This window comes from Pseudophryne corroboree, chromosome 2 (assembly GCF_028390025.1).
Source record: "Pseudophryne corroboree isolate aPseCor3 chromosome 2, aPseCor3.hap2, whole genome shotgun sequence".
Taxonomy (NCBI): domain Eukaryota; kingdom Metazoa; phylum Chordata; class Amphibia; order Anura; family Myobatrachidae; genus Pseudophryne; species Pseudophryne corroboree.
Window position 1 is genome coordinate 490,923,078 of NC_086445.1, and position 13,261 is coordinate 490,936,338.

The window sequence follows — 13,261 nt, forward strand, 5'->3', positions numbered from 1 at the left end:
CCGTTCCTAGCTATTGGGCAGGAAGGCGAATTCAGCACGCCCACTGCTCGCCGATTGGCCGGAATCCGCCTGCGGGAGGGGCGAATCAGTTTCACATTGAATATAGTGAAACCAGGGTCCCGGCGACAGGGCTGCGGCTGGCGATAGCGGGCGAATCACACAGAGGCGGATCTAATGCCGCGATTCGCCCGCTATTGCATATACCCCTATGTGTCATCCTTAGTTTCTTTAGTGTGTTGCGGGACAATATTTGCTTCTGTTTGTCCTCATATTTTATAATTGGCAGCCACAAGCATTGGTTTTGTCTATTACTTTGACCAACCACCAATCCAAGGCACCCCTGCTAGTGTCCTGAGGCACCCCAGGGTGCCTAGGCACACAGTTTGGGAACCACTGGTGTAATCACCTGATTCCCAGGCTATATTTCTGCTTGTCTACCTTTTCTGTAAACTCTAGCCATGAGGCCTTCTCCCCAGATAATTAGGATTAAGTCATACATGCCTAATAATAATATTTGATGGAATGGTAGGCTCACAGTAATAAATTCATTTATTATCTTTTTTTTCCAACTGTTTCCTCCTAATCTCAAACGTCTACTCTATGGTAAATATTTAAGTGTAAAATTAAGTAGTATGTATCATATACCCATTGTAGTGCTCTTAGGTAGGTTTGGTGGTGTGTCTTACGCTTGGATCCTATTTGACTATAGCAAATCTTCTCTAGCATTCACTGTTACCTGTTGTGGTAGTCACAAATTCTGCAACTCCTGTGTTTTCCAGTCACTGTCATCTATTGGTCTTATTTCCCCCCTGTCTGAGTACTTTCTGTGATGAAGTTTTGCCAGCTAGTGGCCTAATGTTTAGGAACATCAACACTTTTATTTACAAGGGTCTTGTTTTTTCACGTCTGCCCTTTCTTGCAAATACTGCTTCCATTTCATCAGTGTTAGTTCTGTTCTTTGGTGGAGTTTTCATTTTAACAATGTCGGCTTTACAACTTCAAACATGAGGTAAATCATCATGTATAACGTTGTAAAGCTGACACTGATAAAATGTTGCATGTTACATTATTAACATGTTGGCATGCAGAGTTTAATCTCACAGTGAGTGTCAATATTTTAACTGTCAAACTGCTGACAACATACCCACTGGATACATTTAGCATTAATATACCCATATTCCTGTAGAAATAATGACATAGAGTTTGTATCACACCATTGGTCTATTGGCTTGGGCATCGGAGTCTGATGCACTTGCCTGTATCAGATTTAATTTTGATATTACAAACCACATATTGAATAAATAAACTCTACACATGTGCAATGTGTTTTAATTGCAGTCACGTTTATTTGCAGCTTCTATACACACTTTCTATGTAATCAAATTTTTCTGACACATTTTAGAGGGGTTCACAAAATGAAATTCTCACCATTTTACTAAAAAATAAATACAAGACTTAAAGTGTTGCACAGCTCTAAAATATACAAAGGCTTAGATTCAATGTAAACTCTGAAAACATTTTACAAAAGAAAACATGTTTGCAACAATTTAAATTTAAAAAGTTTATATTTACAGATATTACAAAAAAATACAAAATGGATGCAAGTCCATTAACCATTGTCTTTTCCGCCAGCAAGTACTGGTACTGGTACCAAAATAGTAACACTGCAGCCTCAATTGATATCCTTTAATCCCTAAACTTTGTAGAAGTAGCAGATGATCTTGCTTTCCTGGCTTTTGGTTCAAGAACAAACTGTAGTACAAAGCATTTCATATTCATTTGGCAATGATATAAATCAAAAGAAGTTGAGACCTATATTGCAGAGGGGCAGAGTCAATTAGCCATTGTGATTACTGTGCGGCTAAAGCTCCCTGTCCTGGAGCTATTCAATTATTAGGCAATTTACTTACGCCCCATAAAATTCCATTTAATATTCTTGCTTAAAAACAATGGTGCAATAAGTATTAGAATAGAAAATAATAATAATAATAATAATAATAATAATAATAATAATAATCAACATACTGTATTTATGCAATGTTTTATTTTTCTTTACATTTGAAGAATCATGTTTTATTTTAATATTTCATTAATAATTAGCCTAAATCTTATTCAGTGTTTAGCTGCTTGTAGTGAAATTGACATTATCACAATGGATTATACTGTATAAAGATTTGCGCCACATTTTGCAATTTTGTGATTGCCAGAAACGTGTGTTTCAGGGTAGCTGAACAAGGAGTATATATCACATCACTGTGCTACATGCTATACATGTACAATAACATGATCTAAAGCTTGTTGGACAGAAATTTAAATGATAGTTTGTATGTCAATTCTTCTAATCATTTAAGATCTCTGCTACTACTATATCTAGGTAATAAATGTAATATGTGTGAAATTATGACTTTTTTTAAATTAAAGGAATAGAATACTTGGCAATTTTGAACTGAAGTTAAAAAGTATTAGTATATGAAGACGAGTGATAAAATGTGTTGTGGTTCTATTCTACTTGGCACATTTCCCCAGAAGCTTTACTCACCCTCTTGGTCAGACTGTAAAGTACTATTTAATAACAATACATGCAGGGCCAGTGATGAAGAGGTATTTCAGTGCCATCCTCACTGGATCTCCCCTGATGATTGCTAATAAAGAGCAGTTACCCCCACCACACGCAGGCACAAGATTACTGCAATGAGCACCCTCTGCTGCCTCTCTTAATTAGAAAAAATAACCTTAATAAATATAACTAATACCTTGTCTCAGGGTTGGCATGGACAGAGTAATGCAGTCCCTTTTTTTTATTTAATGACCATTACTGTATGTACATTTATTGTTGATCTGGGTACATAATTCCTTAAATTAATTAATTGCACCACATGAATGGGCAACAATGCTGGCCAATGTGACCCTAGCACACTGGCATGAAAGTCTGTTAATACATAAGGTTCTATAATTTGAATTCCAATATAGTACTTTTTATAATAGAAAAAAAATCCTGTTTCTGAGATTTTCTTTACCTTGTACATACAGTAGCCGTTGTCCACCAAAGTTCTCAAGGGTTCTTTTAAATGTTAGTGTTAGTTTAGCTTATTTAATAAACCAGCCACCATCTGGTTACAAAACATAGAAAATAAGGACAGTCAATTAATATTAGTGTTAATAAATACTAGGTAATTCAAGAAATAAATCAATTTTACAGCAATGAGTTTTGATGGTCATTTTGCAACTACTTTAACAAATTATTGTAGGTAATGTTTACACTTTGTATCTGTGAGTAGTATGGTATTTACTGAATAGAACTAGCAGAGCACTGTAAATCATTATTACATTGTAAATGCTACGAAATTAGTAAACCAGTTAAGGCAGTGGTTCCCAAACTGTGTGCCGTGGCTCCCTGGGGTGTCTCGGGACACTTGCAGGGGTGCCCTGGGTTGGTGGTCCAGGACCAATTCAAATTATTCATGGTCAATATAATAGGCAAAACTAGTGCTGGTGGCTGCCAGTCATAAAATATGTGGCCAAACAGAAGCAAATCTTGTCCCTCACCACACAACTGACCCTAAGGATGACATATAAACGCAATCTACTTAATGTAATATTTCTTTCTAAATTTCTCAATAAGAAATTTTTGGCCTAGGGGTGCCGTGAAAAAAAATTCTGATATTCTAGGGTGCCATGATTCAAAAAAGTTTGGAAACCACTGAGTTAAGGATTACAGTCTGCATAGGTGTCATGTGTGAGATAAATAAGTATTCAACATCATCTACTTAAAACTATTGCTAAATGACAACATAATCTAGGGGTTATATATATAGTGGGCTGCTGGAACCATTTGATATCACAGCTATAATCACTATACATAGAAATTGAGCATTATTGCAGAATATAGCCAAAAAGAGGACAGTAATGATGTAGGGCAACCATTTCAAGAGGGTTTTTGTTTGCCAATTTATTGCCCCATACTATTCATTATAGTGCTGTTTGTAAAAATCTATTCATCTGGCCTATTATAGCTATAGCTAGAACTCATGACACTTGTAGCCTCTAAACTCTAACTTTCAACATACTAAGAGTTGCAGATCACCATGGCATTATCAAGCATTTTTCTAGTAAATAAATTGCAATGTTTAATAGCATAAGGTTTTGCAGAATATATTTAACACGTTTCATTATAATTTTCCTTTAATGTCCAAATCTTTATGGAGCAATCACAAAGAACATGTTGATAAATAGATGCACCGCCATTTTGCATAGCATGGAGAATCCATGCCATTTTGTACATTGAGGAAATTATTATCGGTTAATAACTGATGATGCTAGGCTACAGTAATGAAATGTAATCTTTTGTACATGACAGTAGTTTCGTTTATGCTGTAAAAGCATTATAAGTGCAAAGTTTAGCCTAAAATGATTGTGGCGGTAGTTATTTATAGCTGGTGCTACCCTTGGACTTAGACATCATAGTCTGGAAAAGTGTATAATAAAGGCCAAGTGGCAAAAAAAGAAAAGTAAACAAAAAAACATATGCATGAATGATTGTTCATCTCTAAGCATGTGCCTTATTCATCGATATGGTAACTACAGCCATTATGGTAGATCCCACTACAGTATATTGGACATAGTGAAATTACTACTATATGACAGCACAATGTACTTCTACAGATGTGTATATGTGTATATATATATATATATATATATATATATACAGTATATATATATATATATATATATATATACACACACACACACACACACACACACACACACACACACACAATGTAAACCCTGCATCCAGAGGATCATTGAAAGAATTCCTTACCAGGTGCCCTCCGTCTAGCAGCTTATGCTGTGTGATGCATACGTTAATCGGCGACACTCAAGTTTTTGAAAAGAGCACTCAGTGCAATAAGACTTTAGTTCAACGTTTCAGCGATTTCGTCAGGAACACAGAAATACAATAATAGAAGCTTGCCTTAAGCAACCACAACCACCTTCCACACTGCAAGCTGCACTCTCAGCCCACTGTCATGATGAGGCATCGCAGGGAGGTGACATCAGTGAGGTGCACTCTGTAACCAAGGCAATACACCCCTAATAAGCAGACAAGTATTCCATTTTTCCAAATTGATCATTTAAGTGACCATATTGGAGTTATTAGCACACATGAATTGTTTAAGGAAATTCTGAAACTAAAATAAATGAGAATTGGATTTCTTTTATCGTGGCTTAACTTTATTTAACTACTATAAAGACAACAAAATACCTAGTAGCGTATAGAATAAAAAAAATCACTGTTGGATGCTACAGCATAGAAAAAGTAAAAAGTGAATATCAATATTAAATAAGTGTTCCTATGAGTCAATAAGGGAGTTGAATATTACCAATATTCCACCTTTGAAACTGCACATGTTAATACCTTGATATCTCACAAATCCTGTGATTGACTGAATAAATGATCTCAGAAAGTTGAGACTTCTAAGGCTGACCTTAAGGTGAGCATGTTTATTGTATTTTTGTGTTCCTGATGATGGTGCTGCATAAAGGCGCTGAAACGTTGAACTAATGTTGTTTCAAAACCAGAGTGCAGCCAACTCCTGTGTGTGTATGTATGTATATATATATATATATATATACATATTTTCATTTTCATTGGAAGCTTATTTGTTAATTATGCAATTGCTTGACAGTAGTATCACTCTGGCATGAGCTCTGCCCACCTATTATATCAAGAGTTCTCTTATCTTCTTCATGAGAAATTGGCCTTTCAGAAAAAAAACAGCGGAGAGCAGCATTGGACAAAAGGCAGGACCCTGCTCATCTCACATGCCAAGTCCTGCATACTGTATGTATCATTAACAAATAGCTTTTATTCTTAGCAGCATACAATGTAAACACGGTTTACCAGTTCCTTTCTATATAACTATTTGTAGTGTTTTTATTTCATGTGATTACATTTACATTTTCATCTTAATAACGTATTATTAAACTCATTTTGTTTTCAAGGAATTTTATAATTCACAAAGGAGATTTGATTTTCAGAATATGCAACATGCGTAATATAGTATGTTTTTCTAAATTCAGGTCATAGAGTAGAGTGTACGCTTTATATGATGTTTCTGTGAAAACATTTCAACTATATGTTGTTTTAGTTAATAGATGGGAATTGGTGAGATTTTACTTTTGATCAACTTTACTTCTTAGAGAGTAAGCATTAGGAAAAATGTACCGTCTACTAATAGCTAGGTCATTAAGACTCTGTTATAGATAGAGGATCATACTTAGTCAAAATTGCTTATATTGACTAAGAAAATATAATATGAATAATTGCACTGCTGGTTAAAAAGGAAATCACATTTACAGCTCTATTTGTTATGTAAGTATAGATGGCAATAACATACTAATTATAAGCTAAACATACTTTGTGCATAGTTATAACTGGACACACTTATCTACAGATAATGGTATGACTAGTGTGCTTACAATGCTGAAACTAATGTACAGCATTTAGATATGAATGGTTGCCCCACAGCTTGATTATATAGTCCAATTCCAAAATTAATAATAAGCTGGAATCTGCCATATTGTGCATAAATATCATTACAACCCCTTCTCCACACAGATATGGACACATTACCGCTGTGGGAGGAATTCAATTGCTTATGGTAATTTACTGCAGGCTAATTAATCCCCTGGGGCTATCCAGTCAGTACAGGAGGGAGGGTGAGTTTGCACTGGTCACAACATGGTACGGTCAACAAATATTCAATAAACCAATATGCTGAACTGTAAATATTCAATTCTATACAGTATTTTTATTGGTGGTGATCCTGGAATTTCTTTGTAGATAGAGACTACACAATTCTGGGAGAGAGAGAGACAAAAAAAGACTCTTCCAGGAGCACTATTATTTACGAATCATATAATCGTAATGGTAATGGATAATATGGAATCCGATTCTGCATCTAAAGGGGAAGTAAATTCTTATACAATAAAATGTAACTTTTAATATTTTATTTAAAAAGCTGGTCACATAATTACAACAAAGATAGCAGGGACACATTCGCCCCTGGCTAAGACCCGTGTATATAGGTATGACATGTACATATACTGTACATGTCAATTTCGCCTTTTGGATAGGTGAGAATATAGCACAATGAAAAATCGTGTAGAGACTCGAGCATCTGGTACCCACAAATTAAAGCATGGGGGAGTCTCAGCTAGCTTATGTATTATTGTATAAGAATTTACTTCCCCTTTAGATGCAGAATCGATTCCATATTATCCATTACGATTATATCATTTATAAATAAGAGTGCTGCTGGAAGAGTCTTTTTTCTTTCTCTCGCCCAGAATTGTGTAGGCTATCCAGTCAGTAAATATTCAGCGCTAGGAAATATTTAAGATGGAATTTATATAATGCTGACATAATCTTTAATTTTGGGGTATTCATATTCATTCACATAATTTCCATTAAATATGGATAATGACCACCCTTCTCTACGTATTTGAAATTTATTACATATCTTATTGTAATAGTTATACACGTTAAACTGAAATCTTAATGGCAGGAGAACCATGGTATGTGATTTTTCTTTCTTTTTTTGTGGGATAAATCCCCAGTTTCCCTTAGTATTAATTTCTAAACACTTTCATTAACTGATTCCTAAGTACAGATATCCTGTATAAATATCTGAGGACCCCATGACCTATTACTCCATGGGGCGGAGTCATTTTATGAAGACAGTGGGATTGATACTGTGTTGAATGTACACCTGTTAGTGGACAGTATCTAGGGTGTTTTTGCACCCCCCATACAGAGTTATACGCATTTGAATCACGTCTACACTTATGATAGAAGAATCACATCTTGGCTGTATGTATCTAGGGCTTCCCACGTAGGCAAAGTTCAATGTCAAAGTAGCGGTGGGCTATGTAAAGTTGGGCATAATCGGAAATACGCCTGTTTGCAGGCATACAGTATGTTATGCACCTAGTATAGTATGAGTGCAAGTGTAAACTGATAATGATGATGACTAATAGCAAACTGTCCAGATAAGGGGTAGTCATATTGCAAGATGTGCTTAGCTTTGCTTATGGGTGGCTTTACACACTTTTTCCATGCACGCAGGAGCAACATGCACCCAGTATACTGCACCAGGCCAACTGTCAGCAAGTGCAAAGACATATATATATACTGTATATAAAGTCCTTTGATCTGTATAAATAAAAAATTCTAATTAAACTTTCTTAATATTCCTTGTGTTAAGCTTCTCTAATGCGTTTCTAGCTCAACCACAACAGTCCCTGTCACAGACAATCTGCTCAACTTACTCATTCTCTTTCTCATTAACTTATTAGTTATGTGTGATGTAAACATTACTCACTTTCATCTATTTGACCAGAATTCTTACTGACGTCTACTGTATGTCCTGTTTGAAATCAAAATTTAAAAATCACTTTTTTCAAATTTCCACTGTTTTCTTATTAAAACATTTAATTTCAAGTATTTTTTGGTCTGCTCATCTCTTCCACTTGAACTTTCTATGTCCTTTAAATCAAGTCTGCACTTATGGACACATTTATAATGGATTTACCTTCATAAATATCAAGTCCGTGCACACGTTGTGGATCTAGAGCAGTGTCAGATTTGGCCATCCTAATGTGTAGCTAAAGCTGGTAGGTCCGAAATCTCGTTGCAGTGTCTGAACTGTTTAGTCAGAGGGGCACCATTAAAAAATGAGCTCATACACAGCTAGATACATCCAACAGAATTTACTGTTAGTCTAGATCTACATGTGACCATTTGTGATCAGATGGTTATTTGGGGCCATACACACAGAGACTTACAGCCAACTGTGGCCCAGATTTATCAAGCCTTGTAGAGTGATAAATTGCACAGTGACAAAGTCCCAGCCAATCAGCTCCTAACTGTCATGTTACAAGCTGTGTTTCAAAAATTACAGTTGGGAGATGATCGGTTGGTACTTTATCAGTGTGCAATTTATCACTCTCCAAGGCTTGATAAATCTGGGCCTAGGTTTGCAGTGGCGTACGTGATTGCTCTTTTAACTTATACCACGTTTAGCCAAGGAAATGCTGTCCTGTATTTTAATTAATTCCAGTACTGCAATTCTGTCTATGTATATTATGTATATTATAATAATATGATTACTACATTTGCTTGTATAATAATATCAGCACTACTATTCATACTGTATATGAATCACATGTCCAACTGCAAAATTTAATGGTTCATTGCTGTTTACTTGAACATTGCTGTACCAAGCAGTATGTAGATATGGGGTAGTGAGTCACATGTCAACCTTCCATTGCTTCATTTCCAGCTTTTGACTGGGCCTATCACTATAATAGTTGGATATATAATATTAATTTGCTGTACTGTATGGATAAATTACTGACTTTGTTTCAGACTCAATTAATGATTTGCTAAAGAAAGACCTTCAGGACTTTTGATTTAGTTGATTTGTTAAAAGCACTGAAGATGCATTCAACAAAAACTGTGGGTATTTTGAGCTTCAGAGAACAGTTTCTTACTCTTTTGTCAATTACATAAAAGCCATACATCCTAGAAATAAATCATGAACAATGTTGTCAATACATGCTAATAATAATAATAATAATAATAATATATACTGAAAACAAAACTTACTCTAACCAAGTATTCACCTTCCCTTACATTCACTCAACAGCTTCAATAGTAGTCATTAATGTTTATCGGGTCTGAGTGATGTAACACACTCTTCCACAAGGAGAAATTTTGATCTTAAATCAGTGCACAGTTCAACAGGTGTGTCTGGTGTGTGTGTGTGTGTGTGTGTGTGTGTGTATATATATATATATATATATACACACACACACACACACATGCATTTATTTTATTTTAATTACATTATTGTGCTCTCATGTAGTCTGTCACAGTATTGTTATTTTTTTAATGGCACTTCCATCAGGTGTCCTACTTTATACAATTAGATTATAATCCAGTAAATTGCTTTTCACAATAGCACCTCTCATCTGTTTTGTGCAAACACTAGAAAACTACTATTTTTGTACTGATGCCAGAACATATTTGTCTTGATTATAAACAATTTGGAAAATATTTTACTGCAGATAGTCCCATAGAAAATAGTTTTAAAAATGGATGGCTGATTAACCTTGCCACATAGTTTATATTCAAGATGGCTCACTGACAACAAGCAATTCTTGGTTTGCAGACCTATATCATAAGAAGCCAGTGTTACCCTTCTGGATTTGATTGGCTTGCTGTTCAACTCAATAGTAAATAGGAAAAGTAGAATAAATGCTACAGTACTTTCAAATTCATATTACATAGGAAGGAACACCTTAAAAAAAAACATATAATTGATCATTAAAAAATGTACAAAAAAGAAATTTGAGGCTGTTATCATCTTTACTAATAATGGTTATGATCAAGTATAACTGTGATGCAGAAGAGGATAACTGTATTCACAGAATACAATTACCTATTAACCCTCTAAATTCATTTTTAACCTCCTATGTGCTGCAACACATCATTTATGAGCGTTAAACATACTGTACTCTGCAGAATGTCTAATGCATTATTATTCATTGGCTGCATATCCACTTTTAGTTTAATAATCGTATTTACAATTTTATCAAAAATAAGTTATTTACAGTCTTTTAGTTACTTTGAAAGTTTGATCTACTATTTTTAATTCCTAATGTACAAAAATACCTATTTTTAAGAATTTTTTTTTTTTTCATCTGCTTAGTTCCCAGGGAAGCACTTCAGCAAAGTAATGGTTTAATATTATTTTTTACAATATGAGCGGATTATCCATAGCAATATCTTTTCCCCTTTACGTCCCCTTTAAAGTGGATTTATTAGATCACTGATATATAAGAACTACTTTTAAAGAAAAAGAATAGCTTAGATAAACGTAAGTTTCAAGAATTCTAAATGAGAAGTAATTGCACTAATATTTTCTTTAGTCCATTGTATTTTTTTTTCTATACTTTTTTACATCCTTAACATTTAGAGCACCCTGCAGTTTTTTCGATAAATTAATATTGGTATTCCCAGGCAGGTGAATATTTTCAGTAAAGTTCATCGGAAAGCAATACAAACCAAATTCTTCTTCTATATTTCCATCATACACTATAGTCCAATAGCAAATTGTTCAAATGTGGTTTGTAAAGATTTCTTCCTTCTGGCAATGGGCAGTTGCTTTTATCTTAGAATCAAGCTGTTGCACATTTACCGTAATTCTAGTACTACGTTGAGCTCTGTGAAGATCTGTCATCATGAGGACTGCCATCTGAGTTTTCTGTCTCGCCTTCAGAGATGGCCTGCATTGGGGCAATGTAGAGGCGGCACCTGACGCTGTAACGACTACTGCTTGCAGCAGGAGGCACTCGAGACCTGCCAACTCTAGAGGCAGCAGACATAGTCTTTGTTGAAAATCCTTCTGATATTACTCGGGGGGAACAAGGTGATAATGGGGAAAATGCGTCATTACCAGGCGACAACTGTGCAGAGTCTTCAGAGTTAGAGGAGTCCAGGGACAGATCGCCAAGTGATTTAGGTGTAACTGGGCTTTTCAGTATTTCAGTAGCTGATAAGCGGTAACTGGAATCCGACCTGCTGCCCTTTTTCAGAAGGAGTAACTTAAATTCTTCATTTGATGTGTTTGACTTTTTGGCATTCCTATAGATAAGACCTGCAGACCTCTGAGAACTCGCTGGTGTGGCCTGTTGGGGTGGTCCAGATAAAGCTTTTGCTTTGTTTTTTGCAGTGGCCTCTCCGGAATCTTTTCTTCCCAAAACTTTTCTTTTAGATCTGCATTAGAAACAAACCAACAAAAACTTTTAGGAGAGGCTATCAAATGTAAAAATTATCAGCGGATTGTGCAGGCAGATGAGGAGATGCAACAAATGACACACAGGAGCACGTGATAGTGTGTACAAACTGGATGACGAGGAGGATTTGTCATTCCGATTCAGCTCAAAATGACAGATCAGCCGATATATCATCTAGTGTGTATCCAGCTTAAGTCATGTGTTCTGTCCTTGGATATAGTAATGCTGCAAAAGTAGGCTGTTCTGTATAAAAAATTGTATTTCTTTTTTATATAGAACATCCTGTGCTAGTGAATTCTGTAACTCACCAGCACTAAGCCACTTCTTCTACCTGAGCTACTGCTTAAAATCTTCTGCTCTCTGGGTGAAAATAGTGAATACATTATTACAGTATGTCAACCTGGCTGGGGCTGTCCAATGTCCATATAATTAACAAATACCAGCAATATACAAGTAAGCAATCATAACAGCAGGGCCGAAACTAGGATTTTCGTCACCTGGGCAAGGCAGTAATTTGGCGCTCCCCACAAAAAAGAAAAACCCTATCAGACTAAAATAATCAGATTATCAAACATTTTGAAAAAAGGGGATACTACTGGACAATATTCCCCTATGTGCCTCAAATGCCCTATGCGTCACATGCACCTCCAGCGTGTTCAACTACATGCTCCTCTGTGTGTCCCCATACATTGCACTATGGGGGTCATTCAGAGTTGATCACTTGCTAGCTGTTTTTTGCAGTCCTGCGATCGCATAGTCGCCGCCCACCGGGGAGTGTATTTTAACTTTGCAAGTGTGCGATCGCATGTGCAGCCGAGCTGTACTTAAAAAGGTTTGAGCAGTTTCTGAGTAGCCCAGAACTTGCTCAGTTGCTGCGATCAGTTCAGCCTATCCGGGGCTGGAATTGACGTCAGACACCCACCCTGCAAACGCATGGACATGCCTGCGTTTCTCCAAACACTCCCAGAAAACGGTAATTTGCCAGACAAAAACGCCTTCTTCCTGTCAATCACCTTGCGATCGGCCTTGCAAATGGATTCTTCAAACAAACCCATCGCAGAGCAACGAACCGCTTTGTACCCCTATGACGCTCCTGTGCATTGTGGTGCATACGCATGCGCAGTTTTGACCTGATCGTAGCGCTGCAAAAAACGCTGGCGACCGATCAGGTCTGAAAGACAACCTATATCATAACACTTTATCACTGCACTACATGCCCCTATCCACTGCACTACATCACTATACTACATCCCCTATACGCTGACCTACATCACTACACTACATGACCCTATGCACTGCACTACATACCCTATATGCTACACTACATCACTACACTACATCCCCTTATGTTACACCACATTAATGCACTACATGCCCCTATATACTGCAATACATTACT

General features: G+C 36.2%; 1 protein-coding gene across 1 annotated transcript in view; it reads right to left on the reverse strand.

Moving 5' to 3' along the window:
- Positions 1 to 1,341: 1,341 nt before the first annotated feature.
- Positions 1,342 to 13,261, reverse strand: part of NHS (NHS actin remodeling regulator) — a 315,160-nt gene continuing 303,240 nt past the window's right edge. The window contains exon 9 of the mRNA XM_063953931.1: positions 1,342 to 11,842. Coding sequence (XP_063810001.1) covers positions 11,278 to 11,842 — 565 coding nt within the window. The 3' untranslated portion in view covers positions 1,342 to 11,277. The remainder of the gene's footprint in view (positions 11,843 to 13,261) is intronic.